At 37.0% G+C, this 26,097-nt stretch overlaps 2 protein-coding genes across 4 annotated transcripts in view; one reads left to right on the top strand and one right to left on the bottom strand.

The window, feature by feature from the left end:
• The window catches only part of LOC105490509 (transmembrane protein 164), a 344,079-nt gene that overhangs the window by 208,030 nt on the left and 109,952 nt on the right, over positions 1-26,097 (top strand). The gene's annotated exons all lie outside the window — the stretch shown is intronic.
• LOC105490472 (AMMECR nuclear protein 1) overlaps positions 1-26,097 on the bottom strand; it is a 133,976-nt gene that overhangs the window by 12,974 nt on the left and 94,905 nt on the right. For both annotated transcript variants that reach the window (XM_011756132.2, XM_011756131.2), the window contains one exon: positions 9,718-9,832. In XM_011756132.2, the coding sequence (XP_011754434.1) occupies positions 9,718-9,832 (115 nt within the window). The remainder of the gene's footprint in view (positions 1-9,717; positions 9,833-26,097) is intronic.

The following is a 26,097-nucleotide window of genomic DNA, read 5'->3' as shown; positions in this document are numbered from 1 at the left end:
TTCTTCTCCATTTTCAGAACTAAATGCTGGGTTTCCCTGTAATATTATAGCCATGGCTTACTCTACTCATTTTCAGTGAGTTCATCTGAATAACATAAGAAATTCAGGAGGTCAAAGAATCGAAAGTTGTTTGACATGTCTTTTTGGATGAAATCATTTGGCAAAATATGCTTTGCAATTAACAAAGCATCCAGTTACTGGCCATTCACATAAGACTGACCTGCCACGCTCAATATGCCAGTCCAATTGAAGTGAATGAAAGGACACTGTTCCTAATGAGAGGAGCTTAGGATGTTTGGCACATCCCCTAACCTTTAGAGGCTGGTATCGCAGAAGAAATGCATGCTCTCTCACAAAACAACCCTGGGTACCACGGACAGAAACAAACACTGTATTGGACTGTCCATGGGTCTGACCCAGAGTCTGGTGTTTCTTACATTCTTAGGAGGAAAAAAACTACGTGCTACATCTCCTAACAGCACAAAACCCATGGTACAGCATGGTCCACTCTTGAACTTACTGCCCCACAGTTCCTTCTGCCCTGCTCCAGCTTAGTGTTTTGAAAACAGAAACTCTTCCTTTTCCTAGTGAAAGCAAATTCAGCATAAAAGAGAAAAATACTTCAAACTGAGGCCTACTCCAAGTTTATTCTCTTGGATAATTCTTTGAGCTAGAAAAGTTAAGAATTTAATCATAGAAGCCGATAAGGATTTGTACAGATCCTAATAAACCACTTTCCCCAAATCTGATACTATTAAAAAAAAATTTAGATGACATATTATCTCGATCTGCCCATCAAATCTTCACAGTTGTTACTCTGCATCACTTCAACCAGCCCACCAATTTGAAAAGCAGTTCTGGAGTTCTGAAGGTACACATCTACCCAACATGATCCCTTCATAATCTGGCCAAATTGTAAATTTTTACAACGGTGTTGCTGCAATTCAGCTTTTGTTTTTGCTCAGTATTATTTACTCTTGTAAACATTAGAAACTGTAAACATTCATTTTTTTTTCTGTTTATAAAAGTAGTACATATGTCTTACAAAAAGATTCCTTTTAGAGCCAGGCACAGTGGCTCGAGCCTGTAGTCCCAGTTACTTGGGAGGCTGAGGCAGGAGGATCACTTGAAGCCAGGAATCTGAGACCAGCCTGGATAACAGAGCAAGACCCTGTCTCTAAAAAACAAACAAACAAACAAACAAACAAAGCATCCTTTTAGGAAAGCATAAAGGAGGAAATAAAGATGGCCTGTAATCCTAGTACCATCCGCCTAGAGATAACTCTTATCTTAGTGACATAAAAAATATTTTTCTCCTGAACCAACTGAGATACCACCACAGACTATATTTTAGGCTGTTTTCATACATTATGTGACCAGTTCCTATACCTGTCTTTATTTTCAAATATCCTTTGAGATGCATTTAGAAGCAGAATACCAGAAACATAAATCAAAAAGGATAATTGATTGCAAAGTCATCACCTGAGCATGACTAACCTTTTAACATACTCTACTCTAAAACCTCTGCTTCATCATCTGTCTCAGCTGAAGTTTTTCTTCTTTTCCCACTTGTTACTTTGTGAAAAAGGTCCCCTTGACCAAAATACATATGTGTTGCTCTTCTCTAAAATCCCTGCAAATTAGTCACCTTTGGCTTAGATATTAGTTCAGTCTCCATGAACCAATTCTTGGCTTTTACAGAGCTTACCAAAGGACCAATTAGGGCCAATCTTGATTTATGTAGGAGACTTAGACTACTTGTCTATCAGGAACACAAGCCTGCCAATTTATTTCACAAAAGCCACTGAACAACAATCTGATAACATTTATTTTAATAGCTGACACATAGTTCTAAAATACCTGAACTCTCTAATAGTCACCATGAAATTTTAGTAAAATTTTAAATAAAGTATGGCTAAGGAAGAGGTGCTTTGAAAAACTCTGAAGCCAAACATGTTTATATAGCTTTTGCAATGAAAGAAATTGTTCTTACTCTAAGATTTTGTAGAGAACAAGTGACAGCTCAGAGTGCAACTAAGGGGAAAAACCCAATTCTCTGTAATGATTAATTATAATGAGCATCCCATAAAAACTTAACATCCTAAAGCTTCCCAAGGAATGTTCAGGCAGCACAGGTGACCTTTAAATAAAAAGCCTGCTTTCTATCAAAGTTAGAAAAATACATTCCTTCCATTTCTTAAAAAAGGGAATAAGGGAGTGAATTTACAGACAAGAAAACTAAAGTTATAAAATTTTCTCAAAACCTAGAGATGTGACTTAGTTTACTTTCCAAAGGCTAGTGGGGACAGGGTGGGTGGGGAGGAAGAAGCAAACATACCTAATAGGAAATAATGCTGTTTGCCTAATAAGAAATTAAGAAAAATAAAATTGTATTCGTTAGAACTGTACACTGTCTGACTCAATACAGTTTAACTTAGCCTACAAAAGACATTTGTTCCTAAAAAGTTACATGTGGGTTGAGTTTACATAAATGAATTAATCTTAAAGTCAAGAGGAAAACAATAAAATTCTATAGTGAGTTCTTCTACAAAGCAAAATACGTATTCATAAAGTGAATAATTGCTCTCTAATGTATTTGCCTAATTTAGACTTAAATATATAATATTGACTTAAAACAGGAATGATACAGTAATTAAATGGAGACATTAATGGCTTAGAGCATTTTTCTTCCTAAAGGGAATTCTTTTTGTGAACAGGAAATCTAGAAGGTACAACTTAAAAACTGGACTATTTCTCACTTTTGTTGCCTACATTTAACTTGGCAATGGCCACTTTAAAAGTTAGGGATCTCTTCTTAAGACTTCTAAATGGCTAGTGATGATTCATTCTTTCCGGACAATGAAACAGAAGCCATCTTTTAAAAAGGAGTATGTCACAGAATCACATTCTGTCAGAGTCCAAAGAGACCTTAGGTATCACTTAGTCCAACTTCTTCAGGTTCCTGAAGACACTAAGGCCCAGAAAGGTCACAGAGCTGGGCAGTGGCAGTCAGGAACAGAACCCGGGTCTCCTTATTCCCAAAATTCAGCATTCTTTTAATCAAATGCCGGGGATACACACACACACATACACACACAAACCATACATGAAATATTAGGTTATAACAAAAGTACTAGGGAAGGGGCAGGGAGTTTATGGATTACGGGGGAAGGAGGAGGCTAACTCCCTCCAACCAATAAACATGCTGCGAGTAAAGCTGGAGACAACTTGAGGCGGCCTGAGAAGGGACTAACAAGCAGCCCATTTTGCTAAGGGAACTAACAGCTAATGGAAATTTGTATGCATTAAATCACCTTCTAAGAAGTTACTTTACTTTGTACAGCTTGCTTCCCCACTAGGCTTCTTATACATTGACTTGTTGATGCCCAGAAAACTCTTTCTAGACGCCCGGGAAGCCTGAAGCCTTCCTTTCCCAATGTTCCACAGCACTTTCAAAAAAAAAAGAACATTTAAAGTAGAGCATCAAGAAAGGACTAATCTTAATGACAGTGACATCTTATAAAAAAATCTCAACGTCCCTGGGAAAATATGTACTGTGAAAAGCATTTTCCTGGATACACGAAGCTCATATTTTTTAAGTTAGAAGAGAGAAAAAACATGATGTATATCATAGCTGGGAAAAACTAACCAAGAGGGGAAACAGAACATACACAACTAGAAGTCATTTCGCTGGGTGACTTCATGAGTCATGCTTACCATCTGTGTATGAATGGGAACTCTGTTTTCAGTGGCACATTAAGAGGAGCTAAAAAATGTAAACCTTTAAGGGGGGAGTGAGGGTGAAAAGAACATTAACTTTAGGGAGATAATGACGGTAGCCAATTTATTCATCTCATCTGTTTACTCTCACGAAGGTTGTTACAAAAGCACCCTATTATTAACTGCAACTGAACACGTCAGAATTGAGCTGTGATCACTCAAGAGGTGTGCTTTGGAGGCTGCTTTTAAAGTGAAACACAGCTTTCTGAGTACCAGGAGTCCAACAAGGCTCAAGTACAATGACAGATGCTTTGGTACTTTAGGGACAGAGTGAGATCAGGGGCCTGATGTATACCTTTATAGTCCAGGGACAAATTTTTGGCATCATACAAGAACTGTGCTGGCCAGCCCCACCCAGCATGGGTTGATTCCATGTACCTATTGTGTGCTAATGGAACAGCCTATCTTAGGACCACAATGTATTGCCCAGGTGACAGCTGTATAGACAAAGTGAGATACCAGTGATCCAGGGAGCCAGATATAGGAGAAAGTGACTAATGGTTTGTGAAAATGTCATTAATCTTTTGAAATCTGATCTAAGGAGTTACTTTAGAATACAGAGAAAATTTTTAATTCATGCCTTCAAGTGATCTTGTCTCTAAAGCACAGAAGTAAAAGATGCTTGATTACAATTTAGAAAATATTTTGACTTCTGTCAGCAAGTTGCTACATTAGCTTCCACAAAATCATGGTAACATACTTGCTATACGAATTCTTCTACAAACAAAAAGTTTATTCATTTATATCATCCTGAAAATGAGCAGCTATGAGGTGACACACATAGAATCACCCCTCAAGTCATGCTCCAGTCGATTGTAATGTCTGGTTTTATATCCTTTGAGACTTTTAAAAAGGAAACATGGCTCCCAAACAGTTTAACTCTACAAGTTCCAGGCTATGTCATTTTGGCAGGCTCCAACATGCTGCATGAGTTTTTCTCTTTACAAAGCACCATTTCTGTCAATCACCCTGTCATTCAGAATTAAGAGAATGATGTCAATTGAAGAACACAGAACAATGGTGATGAGTTTCTGTGTTCAAACACAAGGCGTATCATGTCACATTTATCTAGGGGAGCAATTTGCCTCATTTAACAACCATTTTAGCCTTGCAGGTAGATATTCCAATTTATCAGTTAATGAAATTTTTCCCCAAATTATTCACTCTTCATTCTTCTCATACCTACTAGGACAATAAGTAGATCATGATGTGGGCAATGATCAGTTATTCTTGGAAGGGTGGGGCCTCTGCTCTAATTTGTCCTTACTGCCTTTTGTGGATGGCTGTCATTTTTAATGACTAACCAGATTCCTTCAGAGGCTATAAACACTTATTTTAAATGTTTTAATTATTATTCTGAGGAAACAGAACATATGGAAGTATTATTGATTAGTCTGTCAATTCAGTATTGACTTGAAATTAATTACATCCATTTGTAAAACCATTTTATCAAACATCCCTCACACTGTCAAACAGAAGCACTCTGGCTCCTAAAACAAGGTCTAAAGTAAATCCTACTTTCCTACTAACCCCCATTATAAAATTAGAGACATGTTATCAAAAGAAAGTTCCCAAACAGACCGACTTAAAAACCTTGAGTGAAAAAGACAGTAAGATGGTAGCCAGACGCGTAGCAATTCATTTGTTTCCTGATCATCTGAAAACTGGGTGGCTATTACCACTGGCCATGGTCACATTCCTCATCCTCATGACCACAGAGATGTCTGTCTTGATAGCGAACATATCTACCTCTATGCGTTGGGACTTCTAGACTTTGCCCTTTTCCTGCTTTAATCCGGGCATTTTCATCCCTTTAATTAGGAATTCCACTGCAGTAACACACTTAACCAGTGGGGGTCAATTCTCAAACTGTACTTCCACCAGAACACTGCTATGTTAGAAGCTTCTGTTTGTATAAAACATGCTCATTATCTATCTTCGACTTTAACATTCTGTATTAAAATTCTGTAATAATCTCCTTGCTTTCCCCTGTGGCATAAACATACACAGGACTTCACATTTCAGGTTAAAATTGCATACTTATGGTGAATAGGATATTTAATTCTTAGAAGAAAAGTTGTACCTATTAGTGTGAAAATTCTCATGAAGCATATACTTTCATAATATAGACTGACTTCTCAAAAAGGAAATTCAAAATATAATTAACTTACATACAAAGATAAACCATAAACAAAGACTTCTCCACAATCTTTTAAATAGTGATTGTATATTAAATATGATCTGTTATGTAACCAAATATGCAGATTTATTGATACAAAGAGATAAAGAATGGAAAAATTTTTTTTAAAGTCTTAGTATAATATAAAAAAGATAATGGAAAGAAATATTCCAAAAGGTTAACAGTAGTTATTCTCAGAATGGTGTAATTATAAATGGCTTGCATTTCTCTCATTATACTTTTTTAGTTTTAAAAATTTTCTTTGATAAATTAAAATTACTATTATGAACAGAGTATATGTATAAAGTTTATTTTCCATTTTTATTGTAGCAAAATACACATAAAATTTGCCATTTTAACAATTTTAAAGTGTACAATTCAGTGGCATTAAATACATTCACAATGTTGTACAACCACCACCATTATCTAGTTCCAGAACTTTCTCACCACTCCAGATGGCAACCCTGTATCATTAAGTAGTCACTTCCCATTTACCCCTCCCCCTATCCCCTAGTAACTATTAATCTGCTTTCTATCTCTATGGATTTGCTCATTCTGGATATCTCATATAAATGGAATCATACAGAATGTGGCTTTCTGTGTTTCACTTCTTTCACTTAGCATAATATGTTCATGGTTCATTCATGTTGTAGCATGTACTTCACTTCTTTTTATGGCTGAGTAATGTTCAATTGTATGAATATAACATATTCTATTTATCCATTCATCTGTTGATAAACATTTGGGATGTTTCCACCTTCTGGCTATTGTGAACAGTGCTGTTATGAACATTCATGTACAAGTTTTTGTTTCAACACTTCAATTCTTTCGGGTATGTACCTAGAAGTGAAATTGTGTCAACATATAATTTTTTAATGCCTTTAATTCTATTTTGGCATTCTGTGTTTAGTAATGCTTTTTCAGAATCATTAAGGATAACCCTTAGAATATCATTCCCACAATACTATTACTCCATTTTCAATCACTGAGTAAGGTACATATTTTTTAAAGACCAAATCACATTCTTGTACTTAAAAATATAATTTCCACCCTTACTCTTTGTACACAAATTTCCCTTCTGCCAAATACCTGAAACAATGATGAACTAACTGAAAAGGATGGGCTTTTCCTCTTAGCATAGCCATTCTAACAGTGACCAATTCACTTTCAAATGCTTGTACATTAAAAGTAAAAATAAGAAAAAGTGGGCCGGGCGTGGTGGCTCACACCTGTAATCCCAGCACTTTGGGAGGCCGAGGCAGGCGGATCATGGGGTCAGGAGATCGAGACCATCCTCGCTAACATGGTGAAACGCGTCTCTACTAAAAATACAAAAATTAGCCCGGTGTGGTGGCGGGTGCCTGTAGTCCCAGCTACTCGGGAGGCTGAGGCAGGAGAATGGTGTGAACCCGGGAGGCGGAGCTTGCAGTGAGCCGAGATCACGCCACTGCACTCCAGTCCGGGCGACAGAGCGAGACTCTGTCTCCAAAAAAAAAAAAAAAAAAAAAAAAAAAGAGTGTATTTTTTGCTTCAACAGGGAAATAATACTTAATAGAAATTAATATTTAAGCCCCCTAAAATATATTAAATACACAATACCAAGTAGGAACAATATAGAATCTTCTGGAAATTCAGGCTGGCAGATGGTGACCAAAGAGGATAAATATGCCTCGAAATAGTATATAGTAGAGTACACAGTACTACTTCTTAAGGGCTTTACATCCCGGTCTCCTAACAAACAGAAAGCTGATATATCTTATGGACATAATAGCCCAATAATATCGAGGTTAATTTTAGCCGTAGACAGTGCTTTAACTGGGCTAAGGATGATGATGGTATACTCGGTGCTTAACCATGCCTATGTAACAGCCGTTGGATTCTCCCCTTTTTCCTTTTCCCCAAACACATGCACACACATTTATATAATACTAGTATGTTCATGTTTGTGACACACACACACACATGCACACACACAGAAACACACATGCCAGAACTGTACTTCCAACTCAGTAGCTGCAAGAGCAGAAGTGTTCTTGTAGCTTGGTCATCCCCCTTGGATCTCAGGCTTTCCCATATAATCACTCCCACCCCCACTACTACATACACAACACCCTGCAATCCAGAAAGCAAAAGTAAATCTGACTGCGGAAGAGGAAACAGTAGCCTTAAAACAGTAAAAGAACCACCCAGACTATAATATATGTTAATAAGTAGGGAACATGATTTGGGACCATTTAAAAATAAAGTACTAGGGAATATTTCCGTAATATTTGTAGACTTCTCTTTAAGAAAAGTCAAATAAGAACAACAAACTTATAGAAAATAATAAATTAGAAATGTCAAGTTTACAAAAGGTTTTCCACATTCCAACTTTGGTAGGAAAAACAGTATAAATTTATTTTATTTCTTCCTTTGCAAAAATCCTAAGATGTGTTCTTATTCTGATAATGCTCCAGAAAATGTTATCACAAAACCCAGAGGGGACTCCTGCATCGTACTCTCTGTAGAAAAGTTTTTTTCTTTCACCCCACTCCCGAAAACTTTTTAAATAGCTCTGGTATAACAACAATAATTTATATCATAGAGATTTTTTTTTTTCAAATGAAGAACCTTATAAATGTCTTATTCTGTATATTAGAAAACTGAATTGCAGTGGAGTAGGTAAATTGTTCAGTCTCACAAGGAACCAGGGCAAAGCCAAAATTAAATTCAAGTCTAATAAACTGTGAAGAGAGTGATCTGTCCCCAAGGCAGAATAGTTCAGTTACTATGGGTAATGGTCCTTCTAAAACAGCAGAATTAAAATCTGTCACAAGGATACAATAATGCCATTTATGAATGTATGTGTGAGACAGAATGTTATGTTTATCACTGAGTTCCCATTGTTTCATTCATAGCACTTATTTCTTCATACTTTCTATACACATTTACTTGCCATTAAATTAGGAGATGCTTCATGGTAGGAACCAAATCTTACCACTTTTATACATGTAGCACATTGCCTGGAATACAACAGGCATTCAGTAATATGGGTGTGTTTGTCTGTAAAATTTCATAGACCCAACAGACCTACACTCAACATCTCCTCCCAGCTACCAAAACAAATCATGGTGAGAACCTCTGAACTTCACTAACGATGTTAGCCAACTCCACGTACTAAAGAAGAATAAAAATATGATCAATATAAGCTACTCTAATAATAGCAATGCACAGAGATACCCAATAACCTTAGTATTATTTGTTAGAGTGTTTAAGTATATAAACTAAGGTAGCCAAGAATGAATTCACATTATTTAACTCTAGTTATAATCAATACCTTGTTATCATCACAAGCTGATTTCCCCAAATGGTGTATTATCCTAACTATTTCTTCTTGTTTCTAAGATGTATCCTGTGACCAACTAGTTACTTAGTGGCGGCTATACCAGAGTGCACCAGAATGAAAATAAGAGGAGAAATAAATTCCAGTCAGTCCTTCTTACTACTTGTTAACAGCTTTTATGAGGTGCTTTGGTGAGGTAGTAGGATAAAAATGAAAACCAAATTCAGTTTGGGGATTATAACAACACGTGGCACTTTGTCCTTTAAAAAACTCATTTACTTATATCTCGTTCAACTGTGAGGTTTATTCATCCATATTACTCTCGACCTCAATTACAATAGAGAATGGGCTGAAAGAGTTATTTTCTGGGCCTAATTTTTAACATGTCCTCAAGAGTTACCTTTATTTTTCTTTTAAAATTTTTCTATAATCTTACCTCCCAATCCAAATAATCACAGACATCTTCAAAGTTAGTGAGCAGAGACACTGAGCAGAAAAGCCGTGGCAGCTCATCCCTTGTCATTGGGGGAAAACGGCTATCTTTAAGGGCACTGTTAAAAACAAAGCAAATATTAAAGCAATCACTGGATATGAAAGTTACCAATTTCAAATGCAAACAATTGTTTGAAAAAGGTAAGAGTTTCAAAAAGAATCAGTAAGATGTCAAAGGTACCAATAAGCTTCAAATGTATTCAAATTCCTTTAGAAGTCACCTTTTTTTTCATTTAATAGATTGTGTTTGCTAGCCAATCTTGTGACCACTTCAATTGTAAAGAGTGAATCATCAATTACATTTCCTGTACAGCCATTTCCTGATGTCTTTCCCTGCTACTTGTAGAATCTAAGAATGTTTTATTTTGCTTTTGAGAAGAATAAAAACTCGACTAGTGGAAACTTGCAGGAAGGTTTCTGGATCTAGTGCTGGTGGCAGTAAAAATAAATTTTATATATGTGTGTGTGCATGTGTGTATGTATACACATATGTGTATGTGTGTGTATACATATATATGCATACACATACACATATACACAATATTGTTTTAAAAAAAGATCATACTAGGAAGGCCAGTCACCATAGAATAGCACTCGAAGAATTCAAAGGAAGATCGAAATTTCATTTTCTTCAAGAAAAAAAAAAAACAAAGAAAATGGAAATAATAATGCAAAGTATAGACTAAAAATATTCATAAGAATTTCAGGCCCCCTATAAAGGATAATTTAACATATGACGCAAAAATTGTGAAACTACAGGAAATAGGGCTGATCTAGGAAATAAAAGTATGATTAGGAGACCATTAATCACGTCAATGAATTTCTGAGTACATCAACTCTGATTGGATCCTGTAATCAAGTGTAGTATATCATAGTACCAAACTCTAGAAAAACCCCACTGTAAAATGTGGAAAAACCGTAATTCGTCCTGCAATGGAACAGAAAATACACACACACACACATACACACACACACACAGAGTGTGTGTGTTCCTTGTACTTTTAAAAGAAACCACTTCCTGATCAAGAAAAACAAACATACTTCTGATTGCCTACTATATTAATGGCACTACTGGTATTCATAACATCCATCTTCAAATGTCCTAGATAGGAGCCAGGCTTAGAAATATTTTCATGGATTAATCCTCAGAGGTTACAAACTCAGACTCTACAAACTGCTTGGGTCATAACATAGTTCCATAGCCTTGGAAAGAATTTAATTCCTTTTTCAGTGACTTTCTCACGCTGAATTTTCTTTTTTTCATTTTCCCATCCCTTTGTTTGCATTCTGAAGCTCATCCACTGCGTTTTCATATTGCACCACATTTTGGTGCTCATTTTATCCTGCTATACAAAGGAAAATGCTTATAGGAAGATATAGAGATGTTATAGATGTATAAAATTATAAATGTTTTTCCCATTCAAGAAGCCAAGATTAACCAAGAAAATCAGGAAATCTGTGATAATTCATACTCTGAGAACAGCATTTCACTATTTTATAATTTAATGACGTAAATTTCCTATGGTTTGGCTTCTTTTATTTTCCTACTGACAAATAAAAGTTTAAAAAAATACTTCCAAGTTCTCATTCAAAGCCAAGATAAAGACGTGTGTGTGTAACAACCCACACCCCCCAACCCCACACAGGAAAGAAGTTCTAAAACACAGACCAGAATAATTGTATGCATAAAAAACAAAAGCCCAATCACATTTTCAGTTTTACTGTTAAAAGAAGAAAAAGAGAGTAAAAGACACATTATTCATTAGAATAATACAAAATATAATTTTAAGGGGTTATGGATTTTTTTACTGTGGCAAAATATACATAACATAAAATTACTATTTTAGCCATTGTTAAGTATATAGTTCTATAAAATTAATTATATTTGTGGTGTATCTATCACTATCTTCCATCTCCAGAACGTTTTCATCTTTCCAAACTGAAACTCTGTACCCATTAAATACTAACTCCCCATTCCTCCCGCCCCTAGTCCTGGCATAAAATGTAATTTAAATATACTTTTATAATTTCAAATAGTTATAGTAATACAGTCACTAATGTTTTTAATTCATAACACTTTTATTGAGATATAATTCACATACCACAAAATTCACCCTTTTAAAGTATATAATTCAATGGCTTTCAGTATATTCACAGTTGTGCAACCATCACCATTATTCAATATTAGAACATTTTCATCATCCTTAAAAGAAAGCATGTACCCAATAGCAGTCAGTGAATATTGGCACCACTCCCAGCTCCTGGAAACCATTAATCTACTTTGTTTCTATGGATTTGCCTATTCTGGACATTCTGTATAAATGAAATCATACAATATATTGTCTTTAGCATCTGGCTTCTTTCACTTAGCATGTTTTGAGATTTCATCCATGTTGTAGCATGTATCAGTACTTCATTCTTTTCATTGCCTAATAGTATTTCACTGTATGGATACACCAAATTTTGTTACCTATTCATGGGTTGATGGACATTTGGGCTGTTCCCACTTTTTGCCTATTATAAATAATGCTGCTAAGGAATTGACATATAAGTTTTAATGTGGATGTATGTTTTCATTTCTCTTGGGTAGATAGGAGTGGAACTGCTGGATCATAAAGGTAATTCTACCTTTAACTTTTTGAGGAACCAACGAACTATTTCTCACAATGGCTGCACGATTCTACTTTCCCAGCAGCAATGTCTGAGTTCCAGTTTCTCCACATCCACACCAATATTTGTTGTTGTCTGACCTTTTGAATATAGTGCTAGACCTTCTTTAATGAAGCACATTTTGTACGTAGCTGTAGCTTTTTCATTTTAAAAATACACATGCTGAAGTCACTATACAGTTAATGTCTCAATACTTTGAGGCACGTTATCATTTTGTTTAGTTCATTTCCTAGCAGACCAATAAAAGATAAATTCAAACTATTTGCAGTGCAATTCAAACTATTTCAAATCAATGAAATTTTCAAATACCTAAAACATAAGTGAGGATTAGGCTACAATGCTTTTCTCATGACATGGAGCCTTGTTGTTCACTCATTCTAGGCTTAAAAAAAAAGAAGAATGTTTAGAACAAGGAGTTAGTGGGAAAAAGCTAGAACAATGAATGGGATAAAATGACAATGGTGCCTCACCATGTCAAGGTTCAAATATACTGATTTCAAAGCTCTGAAATAGTAAAGGTTTGTTAGTCATGATGGGAATAGTCTGATTTTACAGGGACATTTAAACAAGACTTTTGATTCTTGCATTTTTAAGCCAGCTCTAAGTAATTTTTCATTAAATTCATGAACACAGAAAAATTCCAAAGGTAGGAAGTCCTCAATGTCTCCACATGTAAATTTCTAGGGAAATGAACTAGCAATGAAAGCCTAGCAAGGATTTAAGAGATTACAAAAAGATGAAAATACAGCTGGAGATTGACCTCAGAGCTGCCAGGCTGGTGTGGATAGCTGAAAAACAAGATTCAGCTTTCCTCAGCCAAGCTTTCCTTAACCAAGCTCTTTTTAGAATATGCAATGTTGAAATTGTGCTTTTAGAGAGAATACTGTAATCTGGAGTTGGGCAGTGACTTACTCAAGGTGACTCAGCTAAGTTAATGACAAGGGTAGGGATACAACCAAGATTTTCTGACTCAAGTCCAAAATTCTTTCGAGTATCTACATTTTAGTTGTCACCTTTGCATGGATTTGCTTTCAAATTTTAAAATTAAATGCTTGCCTTACTTGGCAATTCTGATCTCATACTTGTGGTACCTCTATCTAAGATGATAAATAATCATTCAGTAGCATTCATTAGTAGCCAAAGGGTAAACAGAGCTAGACTTCCTGTCTACTGGAAATCTGCAGGAGTAAAATATTTTAAAATATTAATACTGTCCATAGAAAGCATTTTATACCGAAGTAGTATCTGCCAATTTAAATTCTAGGCAGTCTAAGGAACTGACAAGGGGGTCCTGTAAGTAAATTCATATGAATTTCTCTTTGTTAGAATAGGAAGTCATTTTCTAATGTTTAAATATTGCTAGAAAAACAAAACAAAACAAAACAAAACACTTACATATAAAACCAGTCAGCTGCTCCATCACCCACTGGATAGATAAGCTTTAAACAATCACAGTTTAGTTCACATACCAAATTCAAATATATTCAATTCAAATTGGCACCTTCTCAAGAATACACCTCACCTAATTGAGAAGGAGCATTAACATTTGTCAAAGTTAAATAATGTTATGTAGTACTTTCATAAAAATGAACATTTGAAGAAAAGATATTAAGAGTTTAGCTATGAAAGAAGTAAAGAGTTTGTGACAGTGCCTGGAAACTATGCTAAAAAGAAAAAAAAGTCGCTGAAAATAGGCAAAACCTTAGATATTACAAGGCTCATCGTAAACAATACAGCATGCAACAGAAATAATTTAAGGGACTCTGTCTAGTCATTCGCTCACTTGTTCATTCACTTTCTAAAACATTGTTGAACTTAATCGATTAACTGCTGGAAAGTTATCAAACTGAGAGGGGCTTCATATTACGTATTACTATTTTTCAGGACAAGGAAGTAATTAAAACCCAAATTAAAAATCCCTGTTGGGACAGGCAAAGAGAAGCAATTCAACTTGTATTAGTCTAAAACTAAAAGCAGTTTCTTCATGAGGGGTTTCAACCACCAGGAAATTCCATATTCTGTCATTCCCTGCTAGAGCTTCTGGAATAGAATGCATACGTGGCATGTTTGAACCTCAGAAACTCAGAATACTAGAATCCTAAACCCACATCTGAAAAATTAACTACCTCTCTTTCTCACTAAGTAGCAATTTTAGCTTTCTAAAATTCAAGAAGCAATGGACACAAAACAAAATGTAAAAATGTGTCTATTCATCAAACCTAAGGGTAGAGAGGAAGAACAAAAGACACAATTATGGTTAAGGAAGGAGGAAAGGTACCTTATTTTGGTGAGGGCTGTTACTCAAAATAAAAGTTTCAACTGTAAGCTATATGTACAGTGTTACTTAATTGGGAGATGGTTTTCCTCTTACAGTAATAAATAAAACCTTCTTGCTGCGCAATGAACATTAACATTTATTAATTTTAATATATATGCTTAATATGATATGATGGGGAACAGAGGAAAGAACCAAGGGATGGAACAAAAGGAAAAGAATATAGGAGAGAAAGAAAAAGGAAAAAGGAATATGTAAAAAGAAAAATGAAGAGAAAAGCAAGAAGCTGAAAACAGAAGTAGGAGGCAAAGAAAGTACAAAGAAGGGGGACACTTAGGGCTCAAATAGAGACACATGCAAAGAAACAAGGAGAAAGCAAGAAAGGGAGAATGGAAAAGTAAGAGAGAGGAGAGGGAGATAAAGGACAACAAGTTCAGTAGGTTTTGATATATATTATCGGGCTCCTATCCTATGAGATTCACTTAGGCTTTAGAGTGTTATCACTTACTGCCCTCTGATTTAAAGTTCCTGAAATGCTCTGATCTTGAATTCTTAAAAGCCTCTACTCTCTAGGAGATAGCCATAGCTGCCCACCAGGAAGGGAAAACTCCCTGTGAGCTGCCAGCTGTGAGGACCAGCAAGTATCATCAGAATCTGCCTCCTAGGCCACAAATTCCTCCCCTCTAAATTAAGAGAATTGGGTCTGAATTTGATTTAGTGGAGCAGAGCTAAAACTGGAAAATAAAAGATACATAAAGAAACAGATGGCTAAACGTTTGTATATACAGAAAGTATTTCTTATTTCCCTCTACAAAATGTCTACATAATGCTTTCTCTGCAGAGTTTCTAGATTTACTCTACCTTTTTTTAGAAATGAACTACTAGAAACTATTTTTGTTTAAATTATGTTTTTCTGATGAAAATCTGCCAAAGTAAAATGAATATTTTAATTTTCTCTTTATGACTCTGGTTCACCTTTAAAACTCAATATAACTGGGTCATTTGTTACTGTACACCATAACAACAGTGCTCTCAAGGCCTTGGCAAGAAAAATTGTGTGGGTTTGGAAAAGATTACGATATGACCACTAACAATTATAAGCTTGGAAATGTGAAGATATGAGATTGTCTCTACCTTCAAGAGACTGTGTAACACACAGACTGGCAAAATTTCCAGGGATCTCATCCATGTGTTCTCTTAAGTTAGGCTATACTACAAAACTGAATGAACCACCTCTTGAACTGAATTGGAATTTAGAAACCTGGTCTACAATCCCAAATTAGTATTATTTCCCCAGACCCATCAAAAGTGTGTCTCCAAGGTATAACAACAGTTCTCTGTGACTTATGCCAATAAATATAGCTCCAAAAATGCAAAATTGAAGTAATCATTAATTAATGAGCGCAACTTCACAGTTCTCTAGAACATAACCTATTAGAATGGCCAACAGCTTGGGTTCTGGAGTCAGATATATTTACATTTGGATCCTGGCTCCACTACACACTAGTTGTGCGACATTTGGGCAAGTCTCTTAATCTATGCCAGCCTTCATTTCCTCATTTATGAAATGGAGATCATAATAGTATCCACCTAATGGAGCGACTGTAACAAATAAAATAATAACTGCATAAGTGCCTTTACTAACCTACTCAATAAGTAGTGGCTGTCAAAGAACTCTGATTGGTCATCCATCTATTTGGTAAGTTCATGTCCACAGGGCTGCCCCATATTATGGCTCTGGTGAAAGGAAGGGAGCCACAGGACTAAGCTGTGCTTTGGGAAGAACTAAACAAGTTATCTTCTCTAGGAATTAAATGTGGCCATCTTGGGGGATAATAGCTACCTTTCCAGGTCCTGGTGTTTTCATTTCATTTTCTTTCATTTTCAAAATAAGTATTAAACACCCGCTATATGCTTTTTATTATGCAAAGAGCCATGGAGAATATAAGAATAGATTATTAAATAATATATGGATATGTATAAAATACTTGTTAAAATCATGCTGTAGGAATGCTGAGAGGAATAATCAGCAGGTTAGCGCTCTTTCTGAAAAGATGTGTTTTACAATTTGCTACTAGTTTACTGGTTACCAACTGACTCAGAGTTACAGGGAGTTTTACAGAAATATATATATATATATATATATATATATATAAAATTTTTTTTCACAAACAAATCTACATCAAGTAAGGTGCATCTTCACCAAGAGTTTCCATTATCCTGCAGGCGGGGATTCATATGCTGCTTTGAAACATTTTCTTAGTTTTCTTCAACTACAGTTTTAAAATCTTTTGGGCAGGAATTGGTCTTTTACTTCTGTAGAAGAAATGTTTATCAAGAAATAAAGTTCCCTAAATCATGTTTGATAATTTAGATATATTACTCTCTATCCTACTATTCATACCATAACAAAATACTTAGGTAAAAAACAAAACAAAAAACAAGAAAAATAATTTCTAAGCAGCGGATATAGAATGAGAGATGAGAGATTCCATAGGCAGCCACTTTCCTCATTTAAAATAGTGGTCTCCAAGCTGTTTTTTTTTAAATTAGTTTTTTATTTTATTTTTTAAATTAAAAAAAAATCCATTGAATTCCTTCAGAACTGCAGGACATGTCCTCACTACCACATGGGGATTGACTGACAATGTCATCTGTCATCACCAGGATCCAAACAGTTTTGACTGAGTATTCCTACCACTAAAAAAAGTTTGAGCACACATCCTCAATATGTATATTTATAAAGTATATACTTGTCCTACTATCACAGGCTAATATATCAAAGCATGATACTTAGAGTAGGCTTTGTTATTGAAGACAGTGGGTATAAATCAAATAATGTTCTTGATCTTTTCTTTCTTGTTTTGGGGCTGACATCTTGTCAGATCTGATTAGATTATTTTTGTTTTCACTTCATGACTTGGCTAAATTAAGAGGAAACTCATAGAAGTGTCAGCTAGTTCACCATTTTCTTGCCCTTGCATTATTACTATTATCATCAACCCATTTTCTTCCTTGCAGGAATCTTAAGCCACTTGTCCATTCTGCATGGGTTAGTTTATCTAGCTTTAGCTGACCAACACACAATAGTCACACAGCTTAAGAAGATTCCTGCAAAGAAACCACAGGATGAAGATTATACAGGTTGGAATATCCCTTATTCAAAATGCTGAGGTCTAGAAGTGTTTCAAACTTGGGATTTTTTGGGGATGTGGGAATATCTGCATTTTATCAGTTGAACATCCCAAATCCAAAATTCTGAGATCTGAAGTATTTCCTTTAAGCGTTACATTGGTACTCAAAAGTTTTGGACTTTGGAGTAATTCAGATTTCTGGATTTGGGATTCTCAACCTGTACTAAGAACCAGAAATCTACTTAACTAGGTACATGTAAACTGAAATATGTTACGATATGCCTAAAGTGAGCAAAAGAATGTACATGCCACTATGAAATCTCACCAAATCAAGAAATCTCACACTTTTCTCAGGATCCCTCATTTAGAGTATATGACAGTGACTCTCCAACATGGACCAAAGGAGAGCATCAGGGTCAATCCATATGTTAAATATTAGTGGAGTTTAAATACTTTCTTATATTTTATCTAAAATGATCATAAATATAATTTCTAATATTTTTGTCTCACCCCACAATGGATCTTTCAGGTACATCCCTCTTTGGATGGCCTAAAGCTCCTAATCAAGCTCTAGAAGACTGGTCCTAAGATATTTAGACATGGTACTATGAGCAAAAGCGCTTAAAATCTCAAAGAGCCAATATCTGCTAAGTACCTACTGTGAGTAAGATACTATACATGTATTATCTTATTTAGTCCTCAAAACAACTCATTTTGTAGAGGAGGAAGCTGAGGTTCAGTGATGATCAGTGAGATTTAGTAACTTGCCGACGGTTGTAAAAACAGGTAGGAGAGCTGGCCGGGCATGGTGGCTCACACCTGTAATCCCAGCACTTTGGAAGGCCAAGGCAGGTGGATCATGAGGTCAGGAGTTCAAGACCAGCCTGACCAACATGGTGAAACTCTGTCTCTACTAAAAATACAAAAAAAAAAAAAAAAAAAAATTAGCTGGCATGGTGGTGGACGCCTGTAATCCCAGCTACTCAGGAGGCTGAGGTAGGAGAATCACTTGAACTCAGGAGGTGGAGGTTGCAGTGAGCTGAGATTGCGCCACTGCACTCCAGCCTGGGCAACAGAGACTCCATCTCAAAAAAAAAAAAAAACAAACAAACAGGTAAGAGAGCTGACATATGAAGTCAGGACCGCCTGCCTCTAAATCCCATTCTCTTTTCATAGTACCACTTTCAGAATGTCAGCAAATCAATATAAATGTATATACATTTAATCAGTTTTAAGGAATTTTTCCCCAATTAATGCTTCCATTCACAGGATTTAACTGAAAGTATTAAGTATAAATGTAAGCAGGTTCTGAAAATGCCTAAGAAAAATAGTACGTTTTTAATGAGAGTGTTAGCTTGTTTTTGTTCTCTTCTTTCTCCATTTTGATCTTGGTGACTCAGAGCTGCTACCACTGAAAAACATCTGTTTTATCTAAACTTAATAAGCCTTATTAGTGGGATGCTAAGCCTTCCCTGATTCTGAAGCCTTTCCACAATTTTGAAACTGTATCTGCTGGAAGTCATAATAGGTTACCAAAGTACTAGTTTTGGACATACCTAGGTTGGTGGGCCTGTTTCTGATTTTTTAATTTTGCTTTTCCAACCTGTGTGAATAAGCTCTCTCATACTCAGTATAAGAGTCATGCAATTCTTTTCCTTCCCTCTTTCCATGGCAATCAAATCTATTAATTTAACTCCATAAACTGCAAAACATGTGTTGTCACTCTAACTTATGTGTCATGTTAGGCTGGTTCAGTTGTCGTTTCTAAAACTACTGCCAGTCCTAGATGATGCAAGTCTGCTGAGAGGTAGCACACTGGTTCCTATCATGCGGCCTGTTTATAATTGTTTGCATATGTCACTGCTCGGGGACTAAAGGTAACTAAAGAAAAGAATGAAGTTAAACTTAAAGGTGAGGTACAAAGCAAAATTATCAAGTCTGTCATACTGAGAAAGAGAGAGAGGATCCCAGCCTCCACTAACTCATTGTGAAGTTTTTAATCTTTATTTTCCTTTCTCTTCTTCCTTTTCTCCACCTTTTTTGTATGCTTTCCTCTTTTCTACTCTAGTGAGGTAAGGAAGAAAGAATAGTAAAAGGTCACAAGAAGGACATGAAAGAACAGAATGGGGGTGGAGGAAGAGAAGAGGACCACAAAGACAAAGGCATACAGCAGCTGCCTTCACTGCTGAGTAAGCAGCGGAGCACCAACACTATGTGTGTGTGTAGAGAATGCAGTCTTAACTATTGCCTTCCTCTGCGTTTCTTATCCACTCTGCTCCCTCTTCATATTGCTTATACACTCCTAGTAGGGGCTGGTCTCACCTTGCAGTTCATCCACTACCTAGTGCTGGCGAGGCCAAGTCTGACAAGCCAGTATGCAAGGCGGCCTCATGTTCTCATACTCTGCCATTGGGTCAGGATGACCCATTCCCTTCTGTACAGGTTTTAATGTTCTATTCCAACCTTCGGGGAGTGGATGGGTGATAGTGACAGAGAAAATAACATGATCCACTGCCTGTTTCTTTCAAACTTGACAAGCACAAGGGGAATCAGGAAGAAAAGTAGAGTACCTCATCCCCACAGCCTAGCTGCCTAACCAATCAATCAATGTTTATTGAATCATTCCTTGATCTGTGTACTTTTAAATGGCATATTTATCTATGGTAAGTATAACTGCATGTCTGTTTTTATGGCCTCTGTAATTGGCCTCACATTCATTTAAATGGAATTATTTTAATTTTTATCACTATATGGTATCTTTGGAGGAAAGAATCCTTTAAACTACTCATATCATCTTTGTTTCATATGATTCTTAATAGTTTCCAAAGCATCTTCACATCTTTTATCCTAGCTGAACCTCAAAACAGTCCCATGAAATAGACAAAGCTAATACTACATTATATTAGAAATCATAATAGGTGTCCTCCAAGAACAAGGCCCCCTAAAGTCATGGGGTCAACCAAATGTCAGCTAGAAGTGCTTAGAGATCATCTAGTCTATATCCTTCATTTGATTTTGGGGGTAACTAAGAGCAAAAAGCTGCATGCCCAAAGTCACAAAACTATTTAGAAAGCAGCGACATCTCCTGACTTCCCCAATTCACTGATCTTTCCATCATTCTTTCACATAATCCAATAACACTCCAGAGCAGATGTTCAAGATGGAAAGAGGAAAATGATGCCTAGGGCACCAGGGAATAGCTAAAACAGTAAAACAGTGAGCTGCCCAACATAACTCAGCACTGACAGGCACCTGGCACGTGTCAGCATGCTGAAGCCAAGCAGAACTTAGAAATTAAGCAGATAAGGGTGGGGGAGCAGCGGAGCACCAACACTGTGTGTGTGTGTGTGTGTGGAGAATGCAGTCTTAACTATTGCCTTCCTCTGTGTTTCTTATCCACTCCGTTCCCTCTTCATATTGCTTATACACTCCTAGTAGGGGCTGGTCTCACTTTGCAGTTCATCCACTCTGTCCCATCATTTCTACTTAGCTGCTGAGCTACATAAAGGATTATCCAAGGGAAAAGTTATACATTTTTAAAATAGAGTATTTGGTTCTCTTTTATCAAACTCTAAATAGAGAATCTGTCCCTATTGTAAAAGCAACTGTATGTTCTGGTTGTGCATGTATAAATACAAAATTGGTCAGGGCAAGATAATCTCAACATTCATTTTCAAGTAAATAGCATAATGACATGGGGTAGATTCAGTTCAGGTCAAATATGTGATTCTTGATGTACTACTAAAGTCTCATACTTCAAGCAAACCTTCTTTCCAATCTCTTAACTTGGAACAGGTTTTACTTTACTCCTTTCAACAAACATGTTTAAATTGAGCCTGATAAAACAGAAAAGGACATTTTAACTCTTCATCTCTTATCTGGTTCTATCTTAAGAACCTAGTTTTCAAAGAAAAATTTTACTTACATAGTTTTCCGTTCTGTTACCCTTAAAAATTATTTAATTCTCCCATTGAAAAGGTCCTACTTTACTTTTGTTTCCATGAGACAAGCACATGGGGTAATATGTTGGAAAAGCTTCAAAATATGCTGCTGAAATAATGGCAGTTGCTGATTCTGTACTATGCTACATATTAGGAAAACCACAATAGATACAGAAAGGAAATAGTTTCATTTGAAGATGAAAAAGGGAATGGGAGTTGCCAAGATGGCTGAACAGGAACAGCTCCAGTCTGCAGCTCCCAGCAAGACCGATGCAGAAGACGGGTGATTATTGCATTTCGAACTGAGGTATCTGGTTCATCTCATTGGGACTGGTAGGACAGTGGGTGCAGCCCACGGAGGGCGAGCTGAAGCAGGGCGGGGCATTGCCTCACATGGGAAGCGCAAGGGGTTGGGGCATTTCCCTTTCCTAGCCAAGGGAAGCCATGACGGACTACCTGGAAAAACAGGACACTCCCTGCCCAAATACTATGCTTTTCCCAAGGTCTTAGCAACCAGCAGACAAGGTGATTCTGTCCTGTGCCTGGCTCAGCGGGTCCCACGCCCACGAAGCCTTGCTCACTGCTAGTGCAGCAGTCTGAGATGCATCTGCAAGGCAGCAGCCGGGCTCGGGGAGGGGCATCCAACATTGCTGAGGCTTGAGTAGGTAAACAAAGCACCTAGGAAGCTCGAACTGGGTGGAGCCCACCTCAGCTCAACAAGGCAAGGCCTACTGCCTCTAGACTCCAACTCTGTGGGCAGGGCATAGCTGAACAAAAGGCAGCAGACAACATCTGCAGACTTAAATGTCCCTGTCTGACAGCTCTGAAGAGAGCAGTGATTCTCCCAGCACAGCGTTTGACATCTGAGAATGGAGAGACTGCCTCCTCAAGTGGGTCCCTAATCCCCATGTAGCCTAACTAGGAGACACCTCCCAGTAGGGTCTGACAGACACCTCATATACGCGGCTGCCCCTCTGAGAAAAAGCTTCCAGAGGAAGGATCAGGCAGCAATATCTGCTGTTCTGCAATATTTGCTGTTCTGCAGCCTCCACTGGTGATACCAAGGCAAACAGGGTCTGGAGTGGAACACCAGCAAACTCCAACAGACCTGCATCTGAGGGACCTGACTGTGAGAAGGAAAACTAACAAACAGAAAGGAATAGCATCAACATCAACAAAAAGGTCATCTACACCAAAACCCCATCTATAGGTCACCAACATCAAAGACCAAAGATAGATAAAACCACAAAGATGGGGAGAAACCAGAGAAGAAAAGCTGAAAATTCTAAAAATCAGAGCACCTGTTCTCCTCCAAAGGATCGCAGCTCCTCACCAGCAACGGAACAAAGCTGGATGGAGAATGACTTTGACGAGTTGACAGAAGTAGGCTTCACGAGGTCGGTAATAACAAAGTTCTCCTAGCTAAAGGAGGATGTTCAAACTCATCGCAAGGAAGCTAAAAACCTTGAAAAAAGATTAGACAAATGGCTAACTAGAATAAACAGTGTAGAGAAGACCTTAAGTGACCTGATGGAGCTGAAAGCCATGGCACGAGAACTTTGCGATGCATGCACAAGCTTCAAGAGCCGATTCAATCAAGTGGAAGAAAGGGTATCAGTGATTGAAGATGAAATTAATGAAGTAAAGCGAGAAGACAAGGTTAGACATAAAAGAATAAAAAGAAATGAACAAAGCCTCCAAGAAATATGGGACTATGTGAAAAGACCAAATCTACGTTTGATTGGTATACCTGAAAGTGACGGGGAGAATGGAACCAAGTTGGAAAACACGCTTCGGGATATTATGCAGGAGAACTTCCCCAACCTAGCAAGGCAGGCCAACATTCAAATTCAGGAAATACAGAGAACACAACAAAGATACTCCTTGAGAAGAGCAACTCCAAGACACATAATTGTCAGATTCACCAAGGTTGAAATGAAGGAAAAAGTGTTAAGGGCAACCAGAGAGAAAGGTCAAGTTACCCACAAAGGGAACAGCGGATTTCTCAGCTGAAACCCTACAAGCCAGAAGAGTGTGGGGGCCAATATTCAATATTCTTAAAGAAAAGAATTTTCAACCCAGAATTTCATATCCAGCCAAACTAGGCTTCATATGTGAAGGAGAAATAAAATCCTTTACAGACAAGCAAAGGCTGAAAGATTTTGTCACCACCAGGCCTGCCTTACAAAAGCTCCTGAAGGAAGCACTAAACATGGAAAGGAACAACCGGTACCAGCCACTGCAAAAACATGCCAAATTGTAAAGACCACAGATGCTAGAAAGAAACTGTATCAACTAATAAGCAAAATAACCAGCTAATATCATAATGATAGAATCAAATTCACACATAACAATATTAACCTTAAATGTAAATGGGCTATATGCTCCAATTAAAAGACAGACTGGCAAATTGGATAGAGTCAAGACCCATCAGTGTGCTGTATTCAGGAGACCCATCTCACATGCAAAGATGCATATAGGCTCAAAATAAACGGATGGAGGAAGATCTACCAAGCAAATGGAAAGCAAAAAAAAAAAAGCAAGGGTTTCAATCCTAGTCTCTGAAAACAGATTTTAAACCAAGAAAGATCAAAAGAGACAAAGAAGGCCATTACATAATGGTAAAAGGATCAATGCAACAAGAAGAGCTAACCTAAATATATAGGCACCTAATACAGGAGCACCCAGATTCATAAAGCAAGTCCTTAGAGACCTACGAAGAAACTTAGACTCCCACACAATAATAACGGGAGACTTTAATGCCCCACTGTGAATATTAGACAGATCAACGAGACAGAAGGTTAATAAGGATATCCAGGACCCGAACTCGGCTCTGCAACAAGCAGACCTAATAGACATCTACAGAACTCTCCACCCCAAATCAACAGAATATACCTTCTTCTCAGCACCACATCACACTTATTCTAAAACTGACCACATACTTGGAAGTAAAGCACTCCTCAGCTAATGTAAAAGAACAGAAATCACAACAAACTGTCTCTCAGACCACAGTGCAATCAAACTAGAACTCAGGATTAAGAAACTCACTCAAACCCGCATAACTACATGGAAACTGAACAACTTGCTCCTGAATGACTACTGGGTAAATAATGAAATGAAGGCAGAAATAAAGATATTCATTGAAACCAATGAGAACAAAGACACAACATACCAGAATCTCTGGGACACATTTAAAGCAGTGTGTAGAGGGAAATTTATAGCACTAAATGGCCACAAGAGAAAGCAGCAAACATCTAAAATCAACACCCTAACATCACAATTAAAAGAACTAGAGAAGCAAGAGCAAACACATTCAAAACCTAGCAGAAGGCAAGAAATAACTAAAATCAGAGCAGAACTGAAAGAGATAGAGACACACACAAAAGAAACCCTTCAAAAAATCAGTGAATCCAGGAGCTAGTTTTTTGAAAAGATCAACAAAACTGATAGACCACTAGCAAGACTAATAAGAAGAGAGAGAAAAATCAAATAGACACAATAAAAAATGATGAAGAGGATATCACCACCGATCCCACAGAAATGCAAACTACCATCAGAGAATACTATAAATACCTCTATGCAAATTAACTAGAAAATCTAGAAGAAATGGATAAATTCCTGGACACATACACCCTCCCAAGACTAAACCAGGAAGAAGTGGAATCTCTGAATAGAACAATAACAGGCTCTGAAATCGAGGCAATAATTAATAGCCTACCAACCAAAAAAAGTCCAGGACCAGATGGATTCACAGCCGAATTCTACCAGAGGTACAAAGAGGAGCTGGTACCATTCTTTCTGAAACTATTCCAATGAACAGAACAAGAGGGAATCCTCCCTAACTCATCTTATGAGGTCAGCATCATCCCAATACCAAAGCCTGGTAGAGATGCAACAAAAAAGAGAATTTTAGACCAATATACCTGATGAACATCGATGTGAAAATCCTCAATAAAATATTGGCAAACCGAATCCAGCAGCAAATCAAAAAGCTTATCCACCATGATCCAAGTCGGCTTCATCCCTGGGATGCAAGGCTGGTTCAACATACGCAAATCAATAAATGTAATCCATCACATAAACAGAACCAATGACAAAAAACACATGATTATCTCAATAGATGTAGAAAAGGCCTTCGACAAAATTCAACAGCCCTTCATGCTAAAAACTCTCAATAAACTAGGTCTTGATGGAACGTATCTCAAAATAATAAGAGTTATTTATGACAAACCCACAGCCAATATCATACTGAATGAGCAAAAACTGGAAGCATTCCTTTGAAAACCGGCAGAAGACAAGGATGC

Source organism: Macaca nemestrina, chromosome X (genome assembly GCF_043159975.1).
Source record: "Macaca nemestrina isolate mMacNem1 chromosome X, mMacNem.hap1, whole genome shotgun sequence".
Classification (NCBI taxonomy): domain Eukaryota; kingdom Metazoa; phylum Chordata; class Mammalia; order Primates; family Cercopithecidae; genus Macaca; species Macaca nemestrina.
Note: the sequence above shows the minus strand (reverse complement) of the source record. Positions and strands in the feature narration are given on the sequence as shown.